We start from the raw sequence: 25,832 nt of genomic DNA, 5'->3' as shown, positions 1-25,832 counted from the left end.
TCTTATATCTTTAGAACTAAAAAACTGAAATCGAATTGGAATTGAATCGAGAAATGGATTTCTATAATATAATTTATATACTTATAAATATTGACTATATTTAGTTTAAGATAATTAATTAATTACAAATATTATTTGTAAACCAAAATACAAAAAATCGAAGCACCATAATATTTTTTTATCCAATCTATTTAAAACTATATGAATCATCCAAATATTTTTATCCGAAAACTCAAAAAATCTGATATTTAATATGAAAAATCTGAATTTTCTTATTTCTAATCCTAATCAACCGTAAAACTAGAACCGAATCAGAATCGAATAAGATATGAAGTTACGTCGGATATTAGCCGGTTTCCAAATTTTGTTACCCGAACTTAACCAGAAACTGAATTAGCCAGCCGCTCGAATGTTGGGCCGTGTAATGGGCCCATTAAGGAACCTATCTGTCGCTACGTGGCAAAACTTCACCCGCTCGAATGAAGAGAAGAATCTATTTAAAGCGTACCGTATCGACTGCAAACACTTCAACTTCGAAACAACCCAAACCCTTTGAGATTTCCCAAGATCGATTCAAAGAAAGGTTAGGTCACAATTAGTTATCTCGATTCGATCCATGTGTTTGTTTTATCTCTTGATTCACTGTTGGCGCAATTTTGATATTAAGTTTCTGAATTGTTCGATGATTTGCCTCTCTGTTTGATCAAAAAAAGTGTAATCTTTAGTTATTAATCTTGATTTAGATTCTTAATTAATTATCTACGTCTCATGATTTGCCTAGCAGCAGTTAGGACTGTTCAAGCTATGGCCTCGAAAAGGATCAACAAGGAGCTTAGGGACCTGCAAAGGGATCCTCCAGTCTCATGCAGTGCTGGTGAGTATCACCTTCTTTAAAGTTGGGATCTTTTCTACTTACCAAGACGCAATTGGTGATGTTGTTTAGGTCCTGTGGGAGATGATATGTTCCACTGGCAAGCAACTATTATGGGTCCATCTGATAGCCCTTTTGCCGGAGGTGTGTTTCTTGTTTCCATCCACTTCCCGCCAGATTACCCCTTCAAGCCACCAAAGGTACTAACAACAGCAGTTTCGTATGGTGGAGCTTATTGACTTTGTTTATCATCCACTTCTGTGGTTGTTTACGATTGCAGGTTTCTTTCCGCACAAAGGTTTATCACCCGAACATCAACAGCAATGGCAGCATCTGTCTTGACATTCTTAAAGAGCAGTGGAGCCCTGCGCTTACCGTATCCAAGGTGATCATCAGTCTGTTCCCACTTCCATGGTCATGCCTTTGTGCATTCTCTCTGTTGTGATTGTTCATTTTTTTGACTAAAGATTAAGCTTAGATTTGGGTCAGGTCTAAGTACTCGTGATATGGTATTAGTCTAGTGATTCTGTAAGGGCCATCTCTTTTATTAGGAGTTAGTTAGTTAGTTACCTCAAGGCCTTCATTATCAATATTGATGACATTACATCTGGATTTCCATTTTTTTTATGTTTTACATCTTCTTGAAGATACTTCGGTTGATAAAAATAATGTTATTCAGTAATTTGCATAAGAGTTGAGTGTTGTATTTTCCGCAGGTTCTTCTGTCGATCTGCTCATTGTTGACAGATCCAAACCCTGATGATCCTCTGGTTCCAGAAATAGCTCACATGTACAAGACAGACCGAGTCAAGTACGAGACCACTGCCCGTTCCTGGACCCAGAAGTATGCTATGGGATGAGCGGGGATTGGCAATAATGACCTTATCTGAGAAGGGGAGAAATAAGAAGGATAAAAAAAAAACACTAGTGTGTGGCTTTTGCTTTATTACTTTTATTATCTTAAGCCGTGTGTTGGGGTGTGTACGTACATGAACTTTTCTACAATTGAGATATTGCAATGCTTAGAGTGAATAATTGGCTATTATGTGATTAAGATGTGTCAGTCTTTTGCTAATGTGAATGACGAACATACAAAGTTTGCCAATAATATTCATTGCTTGGTGGGTTAACTACTTTACAAGCAGAGTAGCAGTGAAATGATTTGGGATACATAAACGTCAAAGTTTGTTACCAGTATAATGTTATGTTCTCGGCTCTTTTCAACTCTTTATTACATTTTCTGTTACATGTCAACACACTATTTTTCAGAAATGATTTGGGATACATAAACGTCAAAGTTTGTTACCAGTGACGTATCATCGGCTGATTATTAACAAACTTCCATGAGTCTTTTTATTTTAATATTATATAATCCTATGTTATGATGATAACCCTAGTCTCTTTTGTGTAGTGCTTGTGCTTCTTTCTAAATATGTAATTTTAGTATGGACTTTTTCTTTTATTTATCAGACTTTGATTGTTTGTAGCTAACAGCAGCGAGGAGGACTATTCAAGCTATGGCTATCAAATTAAAAGGATTAACAAAGACCTTATGGACCTGCAAAGGGATCCCCCAGACTCATGCAGTGCCGGTGAGCCATCTTTTAATTGTAGACTTTATAGCACCACTACTTGGTTTTGTATAATTGCTTTTTGAATTGGGGATCTTTTGTACAGAGAATTTAGCAAACTCAGTATCAATTTTTTTTTTTTTTAAAGTAATTTAGATTGTAATGAAATTAATGATATGCATGCTATTAGGTGCTGTGGAAGATGATGATTTATTCCACTGGCAAGCAACTATTATGGGTCCAGCTGATAGCCCATTTGAAGGTAACAAATTGTTTTTTTTTGCATGTGAAGCTTATTGAATTTTGTTTATCATCACGTAGACCCTTTTTTTTCCTTCCTTTGGTAATCATCAGTGGTTGTTTATATGCAGGTTTCTCTCCTCACTAAGGTTTATCACCCGAACATCAACAGCGATGATGGGAGCATCTGGATTGACATTCTGAGACATAATTGGAGCCCTGCACTTACTTTATCCAAGGTGATCATCAGTCTGCTTCCACCACCACTTCTTGTTGCTCTGTTATGTTATGGTCATGCCTTTGTCCTTTCTTCTCTGTTCGTGATTATTCCTTTTGACTAAGGATTTGGGTCGTCTAAGTACTCGTGATATGGTATTAGTCTAGTAATTCTCGAAGGGCACATCTCTTTCATTAGGAGTTAGTTGGTCAAGGCCTTCATTATCAATATTGATGACATTACTATCTTATATGTTTACATTAGTAAATTGCTTGAAGATACTCTGGTTGATTATATGAAAAATATTCTTGAATTTGCATATTCAGCTTAAGTGCTAAAAAGACTTGGGTGTTACATTTTCCACAGGTTCTTCTGTCTATATGCTCATTGTTGACAGATCCAAACCCTGATGATCCTCTGGTTCCAGAAATAGCTCATATATACATGACAGACCGAGCCAAGTACGAGACCACTGCCCGTACCTGGACCCAGATGTATGCAATGGACTGAGCGGGGATTGGCAATAATGATCTGTGACAGTAACATTGCGCCTTGTCTAAGAAGAGAAAGAAAAAAAGGAAAAAAAAAACTAAATGGGGCTTTTGCTTTAATAGTTTTTAATATCATAAGCCATGTGTTGTGGGTGTGTACATGAGCTTTTTACTATGCCTTGTTAAGATATTGCAATGCTTTGATTATATGATTAAGATGAGTCAAGTCTCTTGCTAGTGTGAACGAAGAAGGTGCAAACTTTGCAAATACTATTCTTTGCATTTGTGATCAACATAAAATACTAACAGTGAAATTATTTTGGACCAACACATTTAGATGATCCAAAAAGGATTATACGGTGTTTGATTCCTATTGGCCCTTATGGTTTGTCCAACAGAAAAAGTCCTGAGAAAAGAATATAGTGAATAAGACTTGTTCTACAATTTTGACAATATGCATGGTTTTCTCTGGAAAAATATCAACATGGTACTAAAGCATTTAAGGAGTTAACTGAGCTACTTGTTTTACTTTTTCAAAATCAATTAAATCTAACTTAGGTTTCATTACAGAATATGGTAATTCTAAGACAGTAATAACTTAAATAAAAAACATAAAAAATTGTAAAATGTTGTAAGAGAAGCACACGAGGTTCTCATCTGAAAAACTCAACAACAAAAAAGGAGATACTTTCATATGATGATGTGTTGCATGGTGATTTATTCACTTTAATCTTATGGTTTTAAATTTAGTTATTAATTAGATTATTAGATTATATTAAAATGAGTAATATTTTATTTATGAGATATTTTTGTTTGAGAGTTTATGTTGGGTTAGGTTTCATTAAGAAGATTGTTTCTAAATTGCGCCAACAACTTGTCAATATTACCTATATGTTGATAAGGTAAAAGTAGGACTCAAGTTGCATTTGCTATTTGTAGATTTGAATGATTTTTTCTTCTTGCCTCTAAAATGTTCATTTCTTTCCACTAGGTTTCTGTAAATAATGGACTTCAACATCGAGCAAACTCTCACCGCATGTGAATAATTTTCAAATTGAGGAAATAACAGATAAGGGGTATCCCCTAGACATTAGATGTTACAGAAAGGAGCATTAGCAAAGCCCAAGCTGGTTTCATTCTTGCTCAAAACACGATTTTAAATTCAAAGAGTTTGACAAAGTAATGATTTTGTATGTTCAAAACAGAACGGTAGAGAATTATCTTACATTATATTCATAAAAAGGAACATTAAAATTAGTATACCATTCTTTTCTTGGAACACAACGTTCAAATTAAATATACCATTCATCACCAAACTATCCTATGTTAATTTGTTTATCAGCGTTTTTGTTGTAACCAATAGGAAAATTAAGTTCAATATAAATCATCCACAAAGTGGCATACTGTACTGATTGATATATATTGTTGTAACCTATCAGCCGTTTTTGTTGCCACGGCAACGAAACGTCATTGTTTGAGAACGTTGCATTAAAGGCTCGCACGTTTCCGCGTCCTTGTAAGGCTGCAATCCAATGTTAAAAATATGTCATCAACCTCTCTCTTTTTAAGGAACTTAATTTTTAGTCTCTCTCTCTAACTTGGTGTTCCGTGATACCTCACTCAGTCTGCCAAGTTTTCTTTATTTTTATCAGTTCTCTTTAGTCACTCTGTGTGTAATCAAAGAACCATGGAGCTCAACTTCCTCTCTAGAGCTCTTCTCATCTCTCTTCTAATCGCCATAGTTTCATCTTTCTCATCCTCTACTGTTATCTCCGGTAACACTTTCTTGATTCTTTTCTTCCCCAAATAACTGTTTGAATGTTCTCAGTCAATTTGTTTTTTTTTTCCTTTTTTTTAAATGCAGATGGTGTGCTCGAATCTCAGGATTTGGTTATTGGAAGAAACCTACTTCAGGCCAAGAAAAGTAAGTTACTTCGCAATCTCATAAAATCTTGCTTTCCCCAACTTGTTTATCTTCTGGTCATTTAAAACTGAATCTCTTTGCATGTACTAGAATCTTAGTCAAGAGTTCCATTTTTTTGTTTCCCAATGTGTAAAAGCACAAATACAAACCGATCCAGATGGAGCTACCTCTATGTGGATCCGATCCATATTTCATAATTTTGATTCTGTTTTCTTTATCCTGGAGGTTTTTCTGTGTGTTTATTATGCTTACAAAATTCTTTACTTTCCTGGCCATCTGTGTATAATTCGACTTTTCTCTTCTTCTTTTTTTTTAATCCATGGTAACAGAATGTTCCCTGAACTTAGAGTTTATGAACTACACTATCATAACGAGCCAGTGTAAAGGTCCCAAATTCCCAGCAAAGGAGTGTTGCTCTTCCTTTTTAGACTTTGCGTGTCCTTACGCCGACCAGCTCAACGACCTGTCCACAGATTGTGCAAGCACGATGTTTAGTTACATCAATATCTATGGGAAATACCCGGCTGGACTTTTCGCTAACCAGTGTCACGGAAATAAAATAGGCCTCGAGTGCCCCGATATGCCTCCCAGTTCAGCAGCAGACGTAAACACAGCCACAACCACAACCACCGCTTCTTCTCGTATTTGGATGACCGCAGCTTTATTCGTGACTGTTTTATTGTTTCGAGGCCGATAAAGCCATATGTAATGCTTCTTGTTACAACCTCCGTGGAAGAGTCTATGATTTAGGGAACTTCAAAAGCTTCTAAATGATAATTTGTATGATTGACTTATGTATGCATCATTGTCTCTTCTATAAATTGGCCTAGTAAATATTATAAAGAAGATTGTGAAAGGATTTAAGTATATAAACCACCACAAGGTTTCAACAAGCTATGTTTAAAATACAGTGTGTATAAGTAACTCGGTCTTCATAATGTTTTCTATGCTTTGGAGGGTAAACAATAATGGAACACTATCACTATACATCTAGACATGTAAAGTACCTTGGAACTATTATGCAGTCAACTGTTACATGCCTCTCACTTACGAACCGAATAGCTTGGTATTGTATATCAGTATATGTAAGAAGTAAAATCCTGAGAGATTCACCACATTAGTCTTGATTTGCGACGGAACTGCTTCCTTGTGATACACCAAGGACCAGGAAACGTGCTTAACTGCACATAGTAATTAATAAACATGCAATTGCGTGAGCCTCAGGCGTGGTATGTTAAATATAGCACCTTCTAAGGTATGTTTCAGACAGTAGCACTTGAGAATTAATCTGTTGGTATTAAAACCGCTACGGAGATTGAGAAAGAGAGATGCGTCCGCTTAATTGTAAACCGCTACGATATCATCAATATAATATCGACTTACGTTACTGATAAGCTTTGCTCCATGCCATGCTGAGTCCACGCCGCAAGGAGGAGGGATTACTCTGACTCCATTGCATATATAAGAAGGAAGGTGGTCATGCAGTTCCTTCTCTAGCCTTTCTGGATACAGCTCACAAAGACAAAAAAAAACGCATAGGCATGTTAGTTAAGTGCTCTATTCTTTTAGATCGAGTTTCAAAGATGTTTCAAGTTGTACGAAAGAACTACTAATTATTCACTTCAGAGTAAATTCATGGCATTACAAAAGAGGTAATATTATCGTACCTGCAAGTCCTGGCAAACATGCGCTTCCTCCAGCCAATACTACAGTCTTGAACCAGCTATCATCCCCTGTAACTCCTGCTGCATCACAATGGTCCATACAGAGCGCGACTGCCTGATGCAAACTCATTGCCCGTCTGTTTTTGCAATGACATATACCAATAAAAAAAAAATATATTTTAAAATGGTCAATGTTCAGAACAACACACAGCCCGGGCATGAGATGTATGCAGTTTTATCACTCTACAATGATGTAATCTGAGAAAATATTAGTCACGATGAAAATAGTGGAACCTATTAACAAATTTTTGGACTATGATCAGATGATATAATTTCTAGATTCAGAACTAGTTCAGATTCCATATCCTAAATAGGCTTCAAGGTTTTATCTTTCTTAATCACTGATGATAATAAGTAGGGTAGGCCTTACAGTCCAGCAAGACGTGGCTGGAATAATATCTCCCCAGTCTGAAAACGCTCCCTTGACAGAGTAAACCATCCTTCGCCCGCAATTTTCATTGAAGCTTGTGTGTCCCTTGAAAGTTCAGCTTTATAATCGAGCGCCACATAACACAGGTTCTACGTTCGCATAACAAAAAAAGCATCATGTAAACCAAATTACAAGAAAGAGCTATACTCAGTTACTTCTTATGTTTAACTTTTAATAAATCATTTAGGAGACATTGTACATCATGTCTATCTTACAGCCTCGCACAGGGATACGTTGATTTACAAAAGAGCCATTTACGATGGAAACCTACGTAATGATTTGCTACCAGGAACAGGTTGGTCAATGGTAATACCTCTTTTAAAGTACGAACAGTGTAGAGCGATTGGAAGGTAATGTTGTTCTCTTGCATCTTCTCCTTAAGGAATCCCGTGAGTTTCAACGCTCCAAAACCAATGATTTCTACACCTATCTGGCGCATCACCTTGCCATGCAAAACTGAAAAACACCGAGCAAAAGTAACTTGCTTAGACACAAGTGAATGGTGAAGAGAGAATCAGATCGATACACAAAGAACTTTTTTTATAAAAATTTGAAATCTTCACACATATTCATTCATCTTTTTGACACAATTACTCAAATTCATTACCAAGTCTCTAAAATTATCTGAGAGAATACAAAAATAATTGAATCATAGAGATATAAAACAGCCTACTTGGAAGAATGGTTATGACTTGGAAACCAATGTTAACAACAATTCCTGAAGTCCGCCGTGCAGCATACAGGGCTAAAACAGCCTGAAAATATAGCACAGATCATTTATAATTTGCTTAAGACTGTAATAGTAATAAAACTAATCATGTTACAAGGAAGGCATTATACTATCTCCAGTTGGTGAAGTATCAAATTCAGAAATATAAAAAGAAAACACATAATATCATTTCTTCTGGGTAAAACCGTGGGAAATGAGGCTATATAAAAGCTGAATGAATCTCTCTGAGAAAAACACCGCTTTGAATCAGCAGAAAGCACTTAAGAGTGAAGAAAGGCTCGCCTGATTAACTGCGCACACTGCAGGAACATTCATGTCAAACAAGACATTTAGGATAGCAGTCTTAAGTTGCCGCCTTGATGCCTTGGCTGATTCAGTATCTGAAAACAAAAAATGAAGAAAACCTTAAAACCGGAACCGCAAAGATGTAATCTTGAAGTTGTAGGACTATTAGCTAACCATCAAAATGACAGAGGGGGAGTGACACCACTATTGGCTGCATAGAGGGCTTAACCTGCATCCTGTAAGAAAATTATCACATAAGAAACTATATATCCACATGTTACTTAGTCAAGAAATACAAAGCCAGGTGTTACTTTTAACAAAGAGGCAAACCAAACCTGGTGAAAATGGTTGCAAAGAACTGTTGAAGCCTGGCGTATATCGGTGTCTCAATGTTGCCAAATTCCTGGCGATCAAACTAGTAAGAAGTATCTTGTGTGCAAGAGAGAAGAGGCAATGCTTACTAACTTTTTAAATAAGAAATAGTAAACTGCTTCAGTACCAAAGATTATCTCACCAGAAAAGTTGCAGAACGTCCAGAAGGTGAAGCATACTTGCTCCATCCAAACTTGCAATATCCAGAACCACCTAAACCAAAAACGAAGAATTTGAAATTAGTAAACAAATACAACAGTGCTCAAAACAAAGAACAGAGCATACCATCAATGATTATAGATCCATGAACTTGTGCTCTCTGACCATAAATTCTCATGAAAGACAACTCTCCTGATTGACTAGAAAGCATTCTGCAAAAGAATAGCAACTAAACCTTGAATTCTCTTATACTCATCCCCAAACACATACACTGATTCTCCAAAAATATAGCTACTAAACCTAGAATCGTCTTATACTCATCCCCAAACACACATTGATTCATCTATTGAGATCATCACTAGCTAGTAACCGATAACAATCCTCAATATCGATTTCGTAATCTCACCGGAGAGGATAACCAGAGCGCAAACTAGTCTCCGCGAAGAAGATGGAGTCCCAAGACTCCTGCGAACACTGGAGATAGAATATCCAGAGACGATTACCACCAGCCAGACATCTCCACGCTTTGCAAGTCAAGCTCAATTTCACCGCGTCTCTCGGCTCCACCAGCATCAGAATCTGGATCAGAATATCCATCGGTAGATGATCGAACGCGCCAAGAGAAGAAGACGCCGGCGGCGACAGAGGAGCCTGAATCGCGCTCTGGCTCGCCGAATCCTTGCCGCTACTCGATCGGCTCCACACCGATCCCCATACTTTCCTCAGAATCATGGCCGAGTTTCCTCGTCGCGCGCGCGCCTCTGCCAGAAAAATTTTCCCGAGAAAACTAATCAGGGAAAATTTGGATAAACGATGGAGAAAACTTTCTCTCGGTAGTTTGGATGAGACTGACCGACGTGGAAGTTTAAGAAAGTGACACGTGTCTAAATCGAGCGCCAGGATTTTGTTACTCTCACGCGCGAAGTTTAGATGAAAGTGGTCTCGCTCACCGACTCAAATGTCAATCATCACATAACGATATTTTGTGAACCCAATGAAGAAAGTATCGAAGTGGTCAGGACCACGTGTTTAAGTTTATTTTAGTTTAATTTGTCTACTAATATAATTAAGAAAACACATTATTTGCAAAAAATAATAATTAAGAAAACACATTAAATACAGAATATACTCTCTCCGTTTTTTAATATAAATCGTTTTAGAGAATTTTTTTGTTCCAAATCATATGTCGTTTTCGGTTTTTTATGTAAATTTTGTTAATAATTAATGTTGTATGGCTAATAGTAATATATCTTTTATTTTTGTATTGGTTGAATTGTGGTTAAGTAAATAATTAATGATGTTTTTGTTTAAAAAATATAAAAAATTAATAATTTTTTTAATTTACGTGCATAACTGTAAAACGACTTATATAGAAATAGAAATCGGAGGGAGTATTGTTTTATGTTTTGCAGATTTTGTGGAGAAAATATGAAAATTTGTGGAAATTAATAACTTGTTTAATTACCATATGTCATCGAAAAATAAAAAAAAATACTGGTTCAAAACTATGATGATGACGTGGGACACGTGGATCTTTATCATTGGATGTAAAATTGCTTATGTGGATGCAAAATAATGAAGCAACGTTTTTTTAATAAGGGAAGAGGGTAAAGATTTGGAGACGCGGTGTATAAAAATGGATGCTCAGATCCGGCGGTGATTACCTAATTCTCAACCAGTTTCTCCTTCAGATTGGGTAATCCGATTTTCTTCTCAATTTATTTAATTATTATGTATCTGGTGAAACGAAACCTCTCTTTTCGAAATTAGTTTTTTTTTTTTTTTGCGTTGATGACGATCCAATCCAATCCAATCAAATCCGTATATATATAGATTTAGAGCATGAAATCGAAGAATATATTGTTCCCGGCTTGCCAGGGTTTATATTCGTGAATTTCAATTGAATTTTCGAATAATTTTAGAATTCTAATCCGAATTATTAATATGGTTACGGAGTTTGATTGATATTTCGAGAAAATGATCTTCGTCTCAGAGATTTTATTTACTGTTGTTGCAGGGTGGGAGTTTGATTTGTGATCGAGGTCTAACATGGCTGACTTTGGTTTGTTTCTGTTCCCCCTTGTTTGATGATTGAGATTTTTTTTTTTTAAATTGAATCTCACCATGTTTGGTTACAATGAAACTGAAGATGAATATATGGCTGATGAATACGACATGGATGATTTGGAGGATGAGATGAATGCAGAGTTTGATGCTAGAGATATCGATGCGTCTGATTCTGAAGTCGAAGATTTCGAACAATTGGTTTGTCTTATTATTATTTTTTTTGGTTGTTTCTTGGTGTTTTGGTTGATGACACTGAAACTATTATCAGAACAAGGCGGCGGATACTTCTGCAGCTCAGGCTCGGAATGGGAAGGACATTCAGGGTATACCGTGGGATAGACTTAGCGTTACTAGAAAAGACTACAGGAAAACTAGGCTTGAACAGTATAAGAACTATGAGAATGTTCCTCATTCCGGAGAAGAAGCTGGCAAGGTGACTTACTTGATCTCATGCTTGTCTCTTTAGGAGATCGTTTTCTCATTCTAGTCTTGCTTTATTGGAACCAGCATTGTACGGATACGGAGAAGGGGAGCTCTTTCTATACGTTTAGGAGCAATTCTAGATCTGTGAGATCAACCATTCTTCATTTTCAGGTTTGTCAACTGTCACACCATTACACTCTGATGAGACCATAGTTTCATGGAAACCTTGATCATAGTTAGGGCTGAGTTATTTTCTTTTTGTTGTTGCAGTTGAGGAATTTGGTCTGGGCTACATCAAAACATGATGTTTACCTCTTGTCCAACTACTCTATCAGCCACTGGTCTTCTTTGACAGGTTCCAGGAATGAAATTCTCAACGTTAAAGGTCATGTTGCTCCTTCTGAGGTTCGTCTCTCAAAGCTTTAACCAAACCATGTAATAAATTCGACTCGGGCTTTTTCTAACGCCTATGTTCGATATTTTTCAGAAACATCCGGAGAGTTTGTTGGAAGGGTTTACAGAAACTCAAGTTAGCACTCTTGCAGTAAAAGAAAGGCTGCTGGTTGCTGGTGGGTTTCAAGGAGAGCTTATTTGCAAGGTTAGTTTAGAGGCGTTGAATGGGGTTTTAAGGTTGATGATGACAACCACACAGTGTTTCTATCAACTGCTTTGGAGTCTCTTTTCATTGACTTTAAATGACCAAGAAGTTGCTTTATTAATGTTCTTATTTATGTCTCCCCTGCAACCAGCATCTTGATAGACCTGGTGTGAGTTTCTGCTCACGTACAACTTACACGGAAAACGCTATCACCAACGCAGTAGATATATACAGAAACTCCAGGTACCTCTTCGCTTTTCATATATAAATTTAGTGGTATTGGAGTTCTGATTTTAGACAGCAGAACAAAAGAGAAACTGAAACTAGTTATATGGTCTTACCAGCGGCGCTCTTCACTTCATGGCCTCAAATAATGACTGTGGAGTCAGAGACTTTGACATGGAGAGATATCAGCTTGTCCAACTCTTCCGTTATCTTTGGCCCGTCAACGTAAGCTCACTTAACCTCTCTTTTTTTCTGGCTCTTGTGCGGATTAATAAAACTCAACCTTACAAATTTATGATTTTGGGAAAATTTAACAGCATAGCTCCTTAAGTCCTGATGGAAAACTAGTAGCAGTCGTTGGAGATGACCCAAATGGTCTACTGGTAGACTCAAGCAACGGACAGGTACTTGACATTCTTCTTCCCAGTACCGTCTATTTTACTCCGGTTAGGCCGTGGAGCCTTACTGGTTTTGATTTTCTGTTTGCAGACGATTGGGACGCTAAAAGGTCACTTGGATTATTCATTTGCATCAGCTTGGCATCCCAACGGTGTGACATTTGCCACAGGAAACCAAGACAAGACCTGTCGCATTTGGGACACAAGGAAAACCTCGGAGTCTGTCGCTGTACTAAGAGGCAACCTTGGAGCGATCCGGTCCATTAGGTTCACATCGGACGGACGGTACATTGCGATGGCAGAGCCAGCAGATTTTGTCCATGTGTATGATACAACAGCAGGTTACAAGAAGGAGCAAGAGATTGATTTCTTTGGAGAGATTTCGGGGATATCGTTTAGTCCAGACACTGAGTCTCTCTTCATCGGTGTTTGGGACCGGACTTATGGAAGTCTCTTGGAGTATGGTCGAACCAGAGACTTCTCTTATCTCGATTCATTGCTTTGATAAAATAAAAGAAAATTCAAAATAAAAAGAAACTTGCATAAAATAATCTGTTATATACCGTATTTGGTTAGATTTCATACCGACAAGAAAAGAGAGACTTCGAAGCTGTTCTGTTGTGTAACTTTACTGTTGTACTTTTAAAATGTACATTTCCAGAAAGTTGGGATTGTCTTGGGATCATAACAACCTCTTAGAAAGATATTTTAGGTTTGGTTTGAAGATATTCTTAGAAGATTTTATATCCTAAAACCGTTTGCTATATTTATGGGATAAGTTGAGCACCGATTGTAATCGTATAAAATATTCTCTAAATTATGGAATGATAAAAAAGTATCTGGTTTGCTTTAAATTTTACATCATCTTTGTTTGATATTTCGGTGAAAATGTTTTCCATGGTTTCTTACATATTATTTTGGTTTGAAATGTTTGGATTCAATTTTTGTGGTTTTCTTTTAAATATAAAAATGGATTCAACATGTTCTTAAGCATTGCTGTATATAATTGTTTTTACTTTTGTTCTATCTGTCTACTAATTTTTAATTGCAACTTGAATGACTTAGTAGGAGAAGCCCTCCACCACTAATCTATTGGCCACTGAGTTTGGTACGAAATCTAATGTACGTAATATATAAGCTATTGTTAGTATATTTATGGGGTTAATATAAAAATTTACTAGCTGTAGCTGACCCAGTAGCTTCTACGGCTATACACTCTAATATACTCTGTAATCCACACAAGTAATGTAAACATATCCGCTTTTTAAAATAAATAATAGTATAGATAGTGGTAAATAGAAATATACTTGTCAAAAATATTTAAAAAACTAGATAACATTAAATTTTTACTAGATAAATACTTAACTATGAATTAAGAGTGATCCACTTCCTAGATAAGAATACCAAAGGCTTTACCTTCTAATGTTATATATAATTGTTTATATTTTATTTCAATATGTGTCTTACAATTATTTTATTTATTAAAATACTGGACAAAGATGGAAAAAAAAGGAAAAGTTATTGAATAGGTTTAAAAAGGGTGAAAACATAAAAATGAGCCAGATTAAGTTAAATTTGATTAAAAGAGACAAATATGAAAATTCTTAAATGAAGATTTTTTTCTTTAGTGACATGTTTATCTACTCTATTAAAATAAAGTCATATTTTTTATCTACCATACACAAGTCTATGTTAGACCATTCATTAGAAATTTAACTAAACATCCTAAAATTATTCATATATGATATTCTCCTAACAAAAACAATATACATCTAAACAATAACATTTCTAAGAAAACATAAATATATTGTCATTAGTTAATTATCTTTTGATTGTTTATCATATTTAATATATATCATATTTTATATATTCCAGTAACTAATTTTGAAACTAAATAGTATAGTCCAATTCTTTTTAAATTATCAAATTAAATTTTTATATAAAACAAAATAAATAATATTTTATTGGTTGTAACATTTTATGTTGATATTTTTAGTAAAAATAAAAACATTAAACTGAAATATAATATATTAAATAAAATAATATTTTAAAATATAACAAAAATAATTTAATTTATTCACATAAAAACATTTCTAGAATAAAAATTTATAAACAAAGAAGCTAATATTTTTTTTATTAATTCATATAAAACTAATGTTTAAAATTAAACTATAATATTGATGTTGCATTTTAAATAAATAAACAAAAATACTTCATTAATATATAATTTGTACAATATCATCAAACAAATTTCAATAAATATAAATTTTCAAAATAAAAATTATATACATAAAATTGTTATTAGATATATATTAACATATTTTATATTTTAAATATTAATTTAAAAATATAAATATATCCGCACGGATGTGCGGGTTAATATCTAGTTAGATCCTCTGTTCAAAAACGCGGCCGCCTAGCCGCCTAGGCGTCCGCATAATCGCTACTCGGACCCTTTCCGCCGCGATTATACTCTAGGCGGATCACAAAATCGGAATCTGACTAATCGGCCCATTAAGCCAATTAATCGACCCAAATACCCATTAATCGGCCCTACTATCGATTAATCGGTCCAATTGGATATTTAAAAATTCCAAGTTCCAAACTATAATAATAGTATTCGAGCTTTACAAGAAGCCCAAATGCTTTACCTCTTTTCAAGGATGTATGTCTCTATATATAGAAGCAAGATTTTACCTCTTTTTCTTTTCTGGCTGATGTGGGACTTTGTCCCTGAAGAATTAATAATGATAAAATAAACAATGCATTGACTGGGTGTCGAAGTCGGGTTGCGTAACAAAAATACAAGGTACTAAACCACTAGGAGAGAGCAGATTCTTGTTATACACGCACATGCCGATATATATAAACATATGCATATAATAAAAGTACAAAAACTAGGCCCCGTTTACTCCCCGATTAATCCCTGATTTTTCTCTAACTCGCTAGGCGTGACCCGGCCGCCCGACTAGCGCCTAGCGTAGTTCCGAACAGGGGTTAGATCTTTAAGATTTGGAAGTGTTTGGATTCCGTTTATGAAATTTTTTGATAGTGTAAAAATGTTTAACTAATATGTGTCAATATCTGTGACTACAAAAAACTAATATGTGTCCATAGAAATTCTACACTACGTACTTTTCACTTTTTTTTTTTTGAAAAGAGAACTCTTCATTTTTTTTGTAACTTGATCTTTTTATATTTTGCATATAACATAGTTTGATATTGGTTGTATATCTTTGACAAGAAAGTTGTACAATTCTTAAAACTTGTACAACAGAATATAGACTTAAATATAAGACTATAATTAATAAAATAAGTCAGATTAGTTGTATATAAAATATATAATTTAAATTAAATTGCATGAATTTGAGCTTAATTTTTAAAGTGTTTAGTTTGGATAAACCACAAAGACTCAAAAGTCAAAGCATATTTTAAAGTTGATTGTTTTATTGAAAAACTGAAATCGAAACAAGGAAAAATGGTTCAAGAAACTGAACCAAACCTGGATTTTTGAGGAAGTGAGTTGACTGCAGAAATGCGTGGGACTAAAAATATCAAATTCAATTTTTGAAGACTTAATTGCTAAGTAGATAATTATTAATTACTAATGAAAATGTAAGAGATGTGTATAAATACCGGTATATATTTCTTTTTATTTTCTCCTCTCTTTGATAAGAAGTTAAAACCCTTTGGAATCCCAATCAAAAAAAAAAATTGATGCAAGGGATATCTCCAATTAAAAATAAAATAAATGAAAATCCAAATAAAATCTTGATTTAATTACCATAAATTGCAATGCCCACGAAAAAAATAAATGCAAATTAATCATCTATTACTATTCCCTAATTGCACGATCGATTACGACGTGGTTGGTTCCAAACACAAAACGTGAACTCAACTTTATGTACACACAAAATCATGTTTGGTAGACTAGGATCTTCAATCAATCATAGATATATTCTTTGTGTATATCAAAAAGAAATTATGGTAAATTATAAAAAGAATCAAAGAGGTAAAATTGAAATAAAACTTACACAATATATATAAATATAAAACACTGTTTTACTAGTAAAAGAAAGAAAAGCAATTTGTATTTTGTGTAAACAGTCAAACACGACCTTAAATGTTAAAAGTCATATCCATAGATATGATACATACCATTTAATTAAAACTTAAATAACAAAATCTATATATATATCAATTAGATAAATAAAGACTATTCATCCCAAAACTTGAGTAGACTCTTCTTCACTATTTTCTCTCTATTGTCGACATCTTCTTCACCTCCCTAAGTACTATTCGATTCTATTTTGTCTTTCTTTGATTTTTCATATATTTGAGATTTATCTTGAGTTTATAAGAGCTGTGGGAGAATATCTTCTTCAGTACGTTAGGTATATACGGAAAGAAACCCTATTTGTCATTATCAGCTGGTGAGATCTGTTTTCATCTTCTATCTATCTGAGCTAGACTTTTGTGTGGATTCAAGCTTCGTAAGCTAATGGATCAATTAAGTGGTAACAAATCCAACTGTGGATTCTCACTTCGGAGACCTAGATCTACACAAGAAGAAGAACAAGCTGAAGATGATGAAAGACAAGCTAAAAGCATCGATCTCAGGGAAGAAGAAGAAGAAGAAGAAGAACATGAGGATGATGATGGAGCTACAAGTGCAGATCTAGAAGGGGATGAGGAAGAAGAAGAAGAAGAAGAAGAAGAGAAGAAGCATATATGTTGTGCATGTGGCAAAAGCTTTACGTCAGGTAAGGCTTTAGGTGGTCATAAAAGTCTTCATATGCTCCAAACTCGGAAAATTTCAACGGTGAGACCAAAGATGGTGTCTGCTGGTGATGAGAGAGGTGAATTCGAAGTTGATTGTTGTGTTTGTCATAAGAAGTTTCCATCAATGAAGGCTTTATATGGACACATGAGGTTTCATCCAGACAGAGGATGGAAAGGAGTTTTGCCTCCTCATCATCCCCTTGGTAATTTGTCTTCTTCTACAATCTCTACTGATGATGATGATGATGATGATGGGGATGATGATGATGATCATTGGGAATTGGAAAACGTGGTTGACCTAAAGGAATCGGTCAAAGTATCGTGGACGTAGAGCTGTAAACTGGGCGAGCCCATGTCCATTAGCCCATATCCATTTGTCCATTCATTGTTTGTGGACAGCAAAGTGACCATGTCCATTAAGAACCATGTCCATTAAAGACCATACCCACTAACACCCATATTTTTATGGGCTGCCATGGGGTCCATAATGACCATATAAGAAAATTTTAAATTTTAATTTATAAGCATACAATTATATATAAAAGTTCATAAAATTAAAATTCATCCATAAATTCAAAAGTACAACAATACATAAGTTCATAAATACAACAATTACGGTTTTGGTGGGAAAAATTGATTTTGCAGTTTTGGCGGAAAAACTCGATTTTGCAGTTTTGACGGAAAAACTCGATTTTGCAGTTTTGACGGAAAAACTCGATTTTGCAGTTTTGACGGAAAAACTCGATTTTTCAGTTTTGGCGGAAAAACTCATTTTTGCGGTTTTGGCGGAAAACTCGATTTTCTGATTTTGGCAGAGAAACTCGATTTTTCGGTTTTGCCATAGGGTCTATAATGACCATATAAGAAAATTTTAATTTATAAGCATACAATTACATATACAAGTTCATAAAATTAAAATTCATCCATAAATTCATAAGTACAATAATACATAAGTTCATAAGTACAACAATTTCGGTTTTGGCGAGAAAAATCGATTTTGCGGTTTTGGCAGAAAAACTCGATTTTTCGGTTTTGGCGGGAAAATTCGATTTTGCGTTTTGAAGAAAAACTCGATTTTCTGGTTCTGACGGGAAAATTTGATATTAAAATTTAAGCGAAAAAATCGATTTTACGAGTTTAGCGGAAAAACTTAAATTTTATAAGCCTTAGGTTTTGTGACCATTGGACAGTCCACGTCCATAAAGCCCAAAACCAATAAAGACCATTTTCTTAATGGTCTTCCACATTTTGTCCAATGAAAACTAATGGGAAAAATGGGTTTGTCCATATTAAGCCCGTTTGTATATGGACATGGGCAACCATTGGACGGCCCGCCCATTTGACACCTCTACGTGGACGACAGGGAAGAGAGCAAGGAGAAGTGCTTTGAAGATTGATGAGTCAGATATTGATGCTAGGAATCTACTGGTTTTAGCTACTACTGCGGAAGCTGTTGATCTCGATGTTGTAGGGACTTCTGATTCTCTCTCCGGCGAAGAGGTGATGACCAAGAAGAAGAAGAAGAAGAAAAGATTGTCTGAGATGGTTGAGGTTGTTGTTGGTGGAGCTGATGAGGAAGGAGGTGGTGCACATGAGAAGCACGTGTGTGTGACTTGCAACAAGTCCTTTACTTCTTATCAAGCTTTAGGAGGTCATAGAGCAAGTCACAACAAGGTCAAGGTTTTGGAGAATCATCACGCTAGGGCAAACGGTGAAGCTTTGTTACTTGGTACCGAAGCAATGATAACCGGTTTGGGTAGTGCTCAAGGACCAAACACATCGTTAAGCAGTATCGGAGATCATGTTTGCAACAAGTGTCATAAAAGTTTCCCAACAGGTCAAGCTCTTGGGGGTCACAAGAGACGCCATTGGACTGGACCAGCTTCTAGTGAGGTTGCAACTGCTGTTCCATCGGCTGCGACTGCTCCAGGTGGAGCTTCTTCTAGTCAGGTAATAGAGACAGTGCAAGAGGTGAAGAAAAGAAAGCTTTTGGAGTTTGACTTGAATGAGTTGCCACCTAACGAAGAGTGACTCTCAGAAACGTATATATGCAGGCAAGTAAACTTTAATTTAAAAATCCAAAAAGACAAAGACAGTGAGTGAAACTAGGGAGTAATGATGGTATAAAGAGTTGTTGACATGGTAGTTTTAGAAAAGAGATAAAAATGCTTTTGGTTTTTGGTTATTATTTGAGGTTCCTGGTGTTTGGCTTTTAATCTAATTTGATGGGGTCTTTTGTTATTTTTTTATACAAAGGATATATGATCCTTGTATTCTTCTCTCAAGCATCATCATAAACACCACATAATATTCACTCAACTAATAAGTTGAATTTTTCTTCCTATAAATTCTTAAGAGCTAAGAGCTTAATATAAAAAACACACACACTGACGTCAAGCCATAGCAGCACACAAAACAAAGAAGCAGCAAAGAGGAATTGATCATAGCATTTTGATATGACTTTTTTTATATAAAGGATATATGATCCTTTGTATTCTTCTCTCAAGCTTTGACTTTTCTTCTATCTTTTATGCTTTTGGATTCACACAAAGCATGATGGTTTAAATCGACCAAAGTTTCAAAAAGTGAACCCATCTTATTCATCTCACCATCTTATCTTTCTTTTTTCGTCTTTTCAAATTTATGGTTTCTCCATAAATATATTGGATATTTTTGGTGATGAATAGATGCTTGATGGTAGAACTTTCTTATAGACAAAAAAATATCATAATCTATATTTGTAGAAAGTGGATCTCAAAGTAAGGCCATAAACACATTTCCACTAAAACCAAATGCTATGATCTAACACAGTTAAAGTTAAACATTGAATACTTTCAACACTTACTATGGTATATCATTTTGTTTTCTTTGCACTATCTTAACAACCGGAAAATTCTAGTTTTGAAACATACCAACAGCTGAGCTAGATAGAAAGAAAGAATCACATCTCTATATTTATGTAATATTTTTACATTAAGAAAAGACCCCAAGATAATAAAGCTCATCAACAAGACATCTATGAGTCTAAATGAATCATTTTGTTATATAAAAAGAGTATACTGTTTATTAATTATTGATTTGGTCTAAAACTCTTCAAGACGTGGGCATTATTAACTTTCTACGTATGTGTTGGAACAAATACAACAAACCAAACGTTAAGATGGCTCTTTGTAGTTAAATGTCAAAGTCTCAACTTGCCGCTAATGACATAAGACCAATTCTGTAGGTACCATCATAAAACACCACATAATATTCACCCAACTAATAAATTGAACTTTTCTTCCTATAAATTCTTAAGAGCTAAGAGTTTAATATAAAAACACACACACACTGACGTCATGCCATAGCAGCACACAAAACAAAGAAGCAACGAAGAGGAATTGGTCAGTTGAAGCCAAATACGTTACAATATATATGTAATAAATATGTAAAAGAGGAAAAGATGATGTAAAGGAAAAAATACTATTAATAAATAAAACATATTCCTGATAAATCATATATGGGTGTACAACAATATCTGACTCTGGCATTAAGTGGAAACTGAACATCATAAAACAGCAAGCCTAACTGTAGAATAAGGCATGAATTGGTCTATACTTGAAACTATTCACTTGTTGGATCTCTACACAATGGTTTTGTAAATCTTGAGCTTGATTCTTTAGATTCTCAGCTTTGCTTTCTGCTTTTGCAAGTTTGTGGAAGATTAAATACAATGTTCAATTTACCAAGTTTGTGGAAAGTATTCTCTTACCATCATGACCAAATCTTAAAGAGAAGCTTAAGTTTTATAACTTTTTTGAGCTTTCAGACAACTTTGGTGGCAATGAATGGCGTAAGTAAAGTTACTTTGTCTTCTACAGAATGTTTGTTATTTTCAAGTGTTTGTTTTTTCTTTGTAAACCGTAACTACACAACAGTCTCTGCAGAAAGAGATAGAGCATGAAAAATGCCGTAGAACACACGGAGGTCTACCTTAAAACCCAATGCACCCATGCTCGATGCGGTTTTCAAAGAGAACCCACTTCTCCGTTTCTTCTTAGTGTGCACGAAGGTCCACAAACTTTACGTTGGACTAGCTCGGAGGAAAGTACCTCCAGTGATCAAAATTGTTTCTGAATGCTGAAGCTTGGTGTGCTTGTGTTTGTTGCTGTGCTTTTGGTGTCTGCTGTTCATACTTCGGCTCGAAGCTGTTTCTTAAATAGAAACCTGTGTTGAAGTATAAGCCGTTTCCATCACAAGGTTGAGAATCATGAAACTGAGGGATTGGTTTCAAGCTAGCCCGAGATGCTTCTTCGTTGTTGTCTTCTGCTTCTCCTTTGTTCATGACCATCAAGTCTTTCCCCATTAACCGCAAAACCGAGTTAGAAGGACTCGGAGGCACAACAGCTCTGTTGGAGAATGTACTATGAACGTACTGTGACTGCTCAAACGGATGATTTGGATCCAAGCGTGTGGGAGACTTGGTTAAGCTCATGGCTATTGATGAAGAAGAAGCAGCTCTTCGCTGCAGTAGATGAGACGCTTCATGATTCAAGGAGACTCTCTCTTTTCTTTGGCAACAACAGGACTCATGATCATTGTTTCTAAAACTCAAAGGTGTTGTTGCCTTGTCAACACTCATCGGCTCAGCCTCAGGGATAGTTCCATGATGAGATGGAGCACCAAAGCTCATTGGAATGTCCAAAGAAGAAGGAAACTCTGCCTGAAAATTCAGTCTACCAGATGCAAAGTTTGAAACAGCAGAAACAGGTGATTCAGATGAGTTTCTGTCAAGCTGGTCCATAGAAGATTGGAACTGGCTTGTGATAACAGACGAGTTTCCATCAAACCCCATACCACGTGGACTCGGTAGAAATGAGCCTGGAGGGCCTGGAATGGGAATGGTATCAACCTCTACAAACAAGCTTCCTTTTCCTCTCACCTCAGAACCAAACCTCACATCCTCTTCATCGCAACCGGTTTGCCCGTAGATCATATCTTCAGAGTAATACATTGCTCTCTCGCTAGGTATGATTTCATTAGCATCATTGCTTTTGTCCAACACATTGGCTCTACTGTTGCTATCATCTTCCTCCTCCTCATCACTACTTTCTTCGTCATCATCATCATCATCGTCATAATCATAGTATCTACTAAATGAAGGATTATCATCACCAGAGACATAATCATCATCATCTGATAGTCCACGTTCTTGTGTCATTTCAGACTCCCATTTTCCAGTTTCATCTTCTTCTTCATCTGACAAATCAAACCGAGATTTCTTTAGCTCTTCCACAAGCGGTGATAATCGTCTCCAGCCATTAGCTACAAATGGTGGGGACAAGTTTCTCATGCTAGTTGCACGAGGAGATGCATCTCTGACATTCTTTCCAGGTGGATGCTTGTCTTCTTGAATCGAAGCAAGGCTCTTCTTCGAGTGGACAGTGTTGTTTGAATAAGCTCCTGTAAGTGATTTCTCCTCTATTTGAGCTCTAGATGAATGACTGTGAGCTCTTTTACTCTCAAACATAGTCTTGCTCCTCCCAGAGACTTGGCTCCGCAGCTTCTGTTTATTTAAAGGAGAAGAACCAGTGGCAGACGTATCTGCACCTCTTAACACAAGACGATCTTCTCCTGACCATGAATCATCTTCATCATCATCATCAGATGGCTGATACCTCAAAGCACTAAGTTTATGTCCTTTTTCATTTAGCTTCTTTGAAACCAGACCACGTTTTGCTAACATCCGCTGATTATAGATTCTACGAGGACCCTTGCTGCTACCTTCTCTTTGATACTCAAGTACCTTCTGTACAAAGCAGTATACTTGTTATTTCATGAACATTGGCTACACAAAATATAAAAAAATTACAGCAAGTTATGGCATTACCTCTGCAGTATTGGCTTTGTGACTGGTTAGTTTAATACACTTGCCATGTTTCTTTCTTCGACCTCTCTTCTTGTTTTCTTTACTACATTGGCTTGAACTTTTCTTTTCACTACTACCATCCTCCTGCTGCTCTCTCAACGTAGTAGTAGTTTTCTTCTCGCTGAACTCTGTTAGAATCCGCAGTTTTTGACCCTTGGCATCGATATAAACAGGACCAACGCCAACGGGAGAACCTTTCCGCTTCTTAGACACTTCAGATTTATCAGCAGCAACCCGGTTTGTACAGCTCAAAACCGAAGCCCATTGTGTTCCATTTCTCCTGTCAAGATCTTCTAATGTGCATCTTTTGGCAGTAGTGTAGATATCAACCAACGTTTTAACTTTCACCTGCAGCTTAACTCTAGGCTTATTACTAACCGGTGGCACTGCTGAATCAACAGAGCTAACTCTAGGCTTGCTTGGCTTACTACTAACCGGTGGCACCGCTGAGTCAACAGATTTAGCTCTAGGCTTGTTTGGCTTACTACTAACCGGTGGCACTGATGAATCCACAGACAGACACTGATCGATGTGAGCATTCAAAGTAGTGTTAGAAGCTGATGAGAAGGTTTTGCAAATAGGACATGTCTTTGAAGCCATGACTGATTCAGTAGTCGTCCCACAACTATCTTCTTTGGACTTCACCATTCCTCCTCGTCCACACTTTTTACTCTTGTTATTACTTGTAGCAGCTACTACTATCTCTACCTTAGACTTGGTAACGCTTCTGCTAGTAACCAAACCATTCTCAATGATCCTTGATTGGTTGCAAACTCTTTTACTAGTCTCTGCTATTGTCTGATGGAGCTGGGATACGCTTGGAGTGGTCTCAAACTTGTTGCTAAGCCTGGAAAGTTTCTGAAACGGTGGCAAAGGATCAGTCACTCCATGAGATGAACAAAGTTGGAGACTTTTGGTAGAAAACGGCCAGCTGTTCTTGATGTTGTTCTTCCTGTTACTGTATGCGTAGTCTCTGCAAAGAACAAAGTTAACAACTTTCAACAAAAAGGTGAAAACTTTATGAAACCCATATCAATCAGAAGGAAGAAAGGTCAAAACTTTATGATCTAGCTACGAGGATGAGATCATTTGAGACTGACCCATCATGAAAAATTCAGAGACTTCTGGTTACCTGATGGAGAAACTGGATTGACCTAACTCATGGGAAGGAGAAGTGGTGAGGCGTAAGAGATTGGCAGGAGAAGAAGAAGATGAGAGTGGGTCACGTGGTGGGTTCTCAGTGGATAAGAACATTTGAATCTTCTTCCACTGTTACTATTTGCCTCTTCGCTTCCCAAATACTTTTGCATATCACCAGATCTTCTTTATATCATCCCTTGTTACTCCTGCTAACAACATAACATGTAATTATGATTTGATAAACTATACATATTCTTGTGATTTAAGGAAAAGTAACATTATTTCATGTGAAAGGATGTCATACAAAGGAAGATTTGTATTTTGAAGTGTTTATATGTGTGATTTGATGAAGTGAAATCCACAAAGACAAAACAGTTATTCTCACGCAAAAGACAGTGATTTTTTGTCGTTAAAAAATCTAGTTGATCTGATTCCAGAGCTTAATTTATTGTTGATGGGATTATAAGGAACACAAAAAGGTGAACTAAAGTCATCTCATAAGATGAAGAAGCTACCAATTAGATTTGATAAAAAAAAAGATACTAATTAGATTATAAGTTAGATCAAAGTTAAGAGGATTATAAACAAAAGTTTCATAAACTGACGATTATATGAGCAATAATTATGTGACCCCAAAGAAAATTTAAGATATGGGGTTGATTCTTGATTAGTTAGACAAAAATATGTGATTAACAAATGGATTTGAAGGAGTAAGAGAAATATTATGAATGATTTTTTTTTTAAACAGATCAACAGTAAGATGAGATTTACATACACACATACAGAAAAAAAAATCTGAAAAACATGAAATCAGAACCCAACCTAAACTACTTGGAAGTCAATATCAGAAGAAAAAAAAGACTTTGAAAACTGTGATCTTTACTTATTAAATCTATACACACATACCCATCTTCAAGATTTGAGATCTTGCGACTGGATGGAAGTATAGAAGATCAAAAAGAACAAGAAGAAAATAAATAAGATTCACAAACTCTAAACCAAAATGAAGAGCAAAATGAAAGTAAAAGTGTAGACAAACCTTAGATGGGTTTTCTTGGCAAGAGAAAGAAAATGGTTTCTTAGAGAGAGAAAAAGAGCACTGAAGAAAGGAAAAAAGATGGAGAGAGAGATGAACCAAGCAAACACTATTAATGAATTTTAGTGTTCCATATAAGTCCACATATGTATTATCACTACATGTGAATAAAAAAAAGAAAAAAAAAGAAAAACAAATGAGTGCAAGAGGCAGAGGCGGACCTACGTATGTTAATGGGGGT

General features: G+C 35.8%; 7 protein-coding genes across 13 annotated transcripts; 5 read left to right on the top strand and 2 right to left on the bottom strand.

The window, feature by feature from the left end:
* The first annotated feature begins 506 nt into the window (after positions 1-506).
* Positions 507-1,921, top strand: LOC106389618 (ubiquitin-conjugating enzyme E2 30). 2 transcript variants are annotated; one of them, XM_013829935.3, is made up of 5 exons: positions 507-583; positions 785-874; positions 944-1,071; positions 1,152-1,256; positions 1,588-1,921. In XM_013829935.3, the coding sequence occupies exons 2-5, from the start codon at positions 805-807 to the stop codon at positions 1,729-1,731; spliced, it is 447 nt and encodes a 148-aa protein (XP_013685389.1). In that variant the 5' UTR covers positions 507-583; positions 785-804; the 3' UTR covers positions 1,732-1,921. The 2 variants fall into 2 exon arrangements, with proteins under 2 accessions (XP_013685389.1, XP_013685382.1); XM_013829928.3 differs by having other exon boundaries at positions 532-583; positions 788-874.
* A 220-nt stretch (positions 1,922-2,141) lies between these two features.
* Positions 2,142-4,695, top strand: LOC106389630 (ubiquitin-conjugating enzyme E2 5B-like). Its single transcript, XM_048751165.1, has 4 exons — positions 2,142-2,463; positions 2,633-2,704; positions 2,814-2,921; positions 3,266-4,695. Exons 1-4 carry the CDS (start codon positions 2,389-2,391, stop codon positions 3,407-3,409), a joined length of 399 nt encoding a protein of 132 aa, XP_048607122.1. The 5' UTR covers positions 2,142-2,388; the 3' UTR covers positions 3,410-4,695.
* A 220-nt stretch (positions 4,696-4,915) lies between these two features.
* LOC106389609 (GPI-anchored protein LLG1) lies at positions 4,916-6,157 on the top strand. The gene is made up of 3 exons (XM_013829917.3): positions 4,916-5,165; positions 5,255-5,314; positions 5,644-6,157. The coding sequence occupies exons 1-3, from the start codon at positions 5,078-5,080 to the stop codon at positions 6,009-6,011; spliced, it is 516 nt and encodes a 171-aa protein (XP_013685371.1). The 5' UTR covers positions 4,916-5,077; the 3' UTR covers positions 6,012-6,157.
* Positions 6,158-6,160: 3 nt separating this feature from the next.
* On the bottom strand, positions 6,161-9,857 carry LOC106389591 (actin-related protein 8). The gene is made up of 12 exons (XM_013829898.3): positions 9,421-9,857; positions 9,141-9,226; positions 8,998-9,068; positions 8,819-8,886; positions 8,658-8,719; positions 8,481-8,578; positions 8,142-8,223; positions 7,782-7,924; positions 7,409-7,557; positions 6,982-7,115; positions 6,698-6,816; positions 6,161-6,495 (listed from the first exon to the last, which is right to left on the bottom strand). Exons 1-12 carry the CDS (start codon positions 9,744-9,746, stop codon positions 6,424-6,426), a joined length of 1,410 nt encoding a protein of 469 aa, XP_013685352.1. The 5' UTR covers positions 9,747-9,857; the 3' UTR covers positions 6,161-6,423.
* A 720-nt stretch (positions 9,858-10,577) lies between these two features.
* Positions 10,578-13,389, top strand: LOC106389579 (uncharacterized WD repeat-containing protein C2A9.03). Of its 3 annotated transcripts, none has more exons than XM_013829887.3 (11): positions 10,578-10,710; positions 11,032-11,076; positions 11,164-11,279; positions 11,350-11,514; positions 11,589-11,675; positions 11,775-11,909; positions 11,992-12,102; positions 12,254-12,345; positions 12,447-12,552; positions 12,645-12,731; positions 12,817-13,389. In XM_013829887.3, exons 2-11 carry the CDS (start codon positions 11,064-11,066, stop codon positions 13,228-13,230), a joined length of 1,326 nt encoding a protein of 441 aa, XP_013685341.2. In that variant the 5' UTR covers positions 10,578-10,710; positions 11,032-11,063; the 3' UTR covers positions 13,231-13,389. The 3 variants fall into 3 exon arrangements, with proteins under 3 accessions (XP_013685341.2, XP_048607109.1, XP_013685333.2); XM_048751152.1 differs by lacking the exon at positions 10,578-10,710 and adding an exon at positions 10,876-10,893; XM_013829879.3 differs by lacking the exons at positions 10,578-10,710; positions 11,032-11,076 and having other exon boundaries at positions 11,139-11,279.
* A 2,461-nt stretch (positions 13,390-15,850) lies between these two features.
* LOC106418354 (zinc finger protein ZAT4-like) lies at positions 15,851-19,826 on the top strand. The gene is made up of 2 exons (XM_048751138.1): positions 15,851-17,823; positions 18,855-19,826. The coding sequence occupies exons 1-2, from the start codon at positions 17,227-17,229 to the stop codon at positions 19,536-19,538; spliced, it is 1,281 nt and encodes a 426-aa protein (XP_048607095.1). The 5' UTR covers positions 15,851-17,226; the 3' UTR covers positions 19,539-19,826.
* A 1,509-nt stretch (positions 19,827-21,335) lies between these two features.
* On the bottom strand, positions 21,336-25,742 carry LOC125583703. Of its 4 annotated transcripts, none has more exons than XM_048751125.1 (4): positions 25,595-25,742; positions 24,548-24,761; positions 23,377-24,388; positions 21,336-23,295 (listed from the first exon to the last, which is right to left on the bottom strand). In XM_048751125.1, exons 2-4 carry the CDS (start codon positions 24,667-24,669, stop codon positions 21,580-21,582), a joined length of 2,850 nt encoding a protein of 949 aa, XP_048607082.1. In that variant the 5' UTR covers positions 24,670-24,761; positions 25,595-25,742; the 3' UTR covers positions 21,336-21,579. The 4 variants fall into 4 exon arrangements, with proteins under 4 accessions (XP_048607082.1, XP_048607092.1, XP_048607086.1 ...); XM_048751135.1 differs by having other exon boundaries at positions 21,336-23,292; XM_048751129.1 differs by having other exon boundaries at positions 24,548-24,764; positions 25,595-25,700.
* Positions 25,743-25,832: the final 90 nt, after the last annotated feature.

This window comes from Brassica napus, chromosome A2 (genome assembly GCF_020379485.1).
Source record: "Brassica napus cultivar Da-Ae chromosome A2, Da-Ae, whole genome shotgun sequence".
Taxonomy (NCBI): Eukaryota; Viridiplantae; Streptophyta; class Magnoliopsida; order Brassicales; family Brassicaceae; genus Brassica; species Brassica napus.
This window is presented reverse-complemented; position numbering and strand designations above follow the sequence as displayed.

What these genes read in the sequence shown, in the direction of transcription:
- LOC106389618 (XM_013829935.3), top strand. Translation starts at nt 805, where the DNA reads ATGGCCTCGAAAAGGATCAACAAGGAGCTTAGGGACCTGCAAAGGGAT. An exon ending in TCCAGTCTCATGCAGTGCTG is followed by an intron (nt 875 to 943) that starts GTGAGTATCACC and finishes GATGTTGTTTAG; the next exon opens with GTCCTGTGGGAGATGATATG. An exon ending in CTGCGCTTACCGTATCCAAG is followed by an intron (nt 1,257 to 1,587) that starts GTGATCATCAGT and finishes TATTTTCCGCAG; the next exon opens with GTTCTTCTGTCGATCTGCTC.
- LOC106389630 (XM_048751165.1), top strand. Translation starts at nt 2,389, where the DNA reads ATGGCTATCAAATTAAAAGGATTAACAAAGACCTTATGGACCTGCAAA. An exon ending in AGCTGATAGCCCATTTGAAG is followed by an intron (nt 2,705 to 2,813) that starts GTAACAAATTGT and finishes GTTTATATGCAG; the next exon opens with GTTTCTCTCCTCACTAAGGT. An exon ending in CTGCACTTACTTTATCCAAG is followed by an intron (nt 2,922 to 3,265) that starts GTGATCATCAGT and finishes CATTTTCCACAG; the next exon opens with GTTCTTCTGTCTATATGCTC.
- LOC106389609 (XM_013829917.3), top strand. Translation starts at nt 5,078, where the DNA reads ATGGAGCTCAACTTCCTCTCTAGAGCTCTTCTCATCTCTCTTCTAATC. An exon ending in ATCCTCTACTGTTATCTCCG is followed by an intron (nt 5,166 to 5,254) that starts GTAACACTTTCT and finishes TTTTAAATGCAG; the next exon opens with ATGGTGTGCTCGAATCTCAG. An exon ending in CCTACTTCAGGCCAAGAAAA is followed by an intron (nt 5,315 to 5,643) that starts GTAAGTTACTTC and finishes CCATGGTAACAG; the next exon opens with AATGTTCCCTGAACTTAGAG.
- LOC106389591 (XM_013829898.3), bottom strand. Translation starts at nt 9,746, where the DNA reads ATGATTCTGAGGAAAGTATGGGGATCGGTGTGGAGCCGATCGAGTAGC. An exon ending in GACGTTCTGCAACTTTTCTG is followed by an intron (nt 8,887 to 8,997) that starts GTGAGATAATCT and finishes TTTGATCGCCAG; the next exon opens with GAATTTGGCAACATTGAGAC. An exon ending in CCCCCTCTGTCATTTTGATG is followed by an intron (nt 8,579 to 8,657) that starts GTTAGCTAATAG and finishes TTTTGTTTTCAG; the next exon opens with ATACTGAATCAGCCAAGGCA.
- LOC106389579 (XM_013829879.3), top strand. Translation starts at nt 11,139, where the DNA reads ATGTTTGGTTACAATGAAACTGAAGATGAATATATGGCTGATGAATAC. An exon ending in TCGAAGATTTCGAACAATTG is followed by an intron (nt 11,280 to 11,349) that starts GTTTGTCTTATT and finishes AACTATTATCAG; the next exon opens with AACAAGGCGGCGGATACTTC. An exon ending in TAGACTCAAGCAACGGACAG is followed by an intron (nt 12,732 to 12,816) that starts GTACTTGACATT and finishes TTCTGTTTGCAG; the next exon opens with ACGATTGGGACGCTAAAAGG.
- LOC106418354 (XM_048751138.1), top strand. Translation starts at nt 17,227, where the DNA reads ATGGATCAATTAAGTGGTAACAAATCCAACTGTGGATTCTCACTTCGG. An exon ending in ACCTAAAGGAATCGGTCAAA is followed by an intron (nt 17,824 to 18,854) that starts GTATCGTGGACG and finishes CCATTTGACACC; the next exon opens with TCTACGTGGACGACAGGGAA.
- LOC125583703 (XM_048751125.1), bottom strand. Translation starts at nt 24,669, where the DNA reads ATGTTCTTATCCACTGAGAACCCACCACGTGACCCACTCTCATCTTCT. An exon ending in CAATCCAGTTTCTCCATCAG is followed by an intron (nt 24,389 to 24,547) that starts GTAACCAGAAGT and finishes TGTTCTTTGCAG; the next exon opens with AGACTACGCATACAGTAACA. An exon ending in ACAAAGCCAATACTGCAGAG is followed by an intron (nt 23,296 to 23,376) that starts GTAATGCCATAA and finishes TGCTTTGTACAG; the next exon opens with AAGGTACTTGAGTATCAAAG.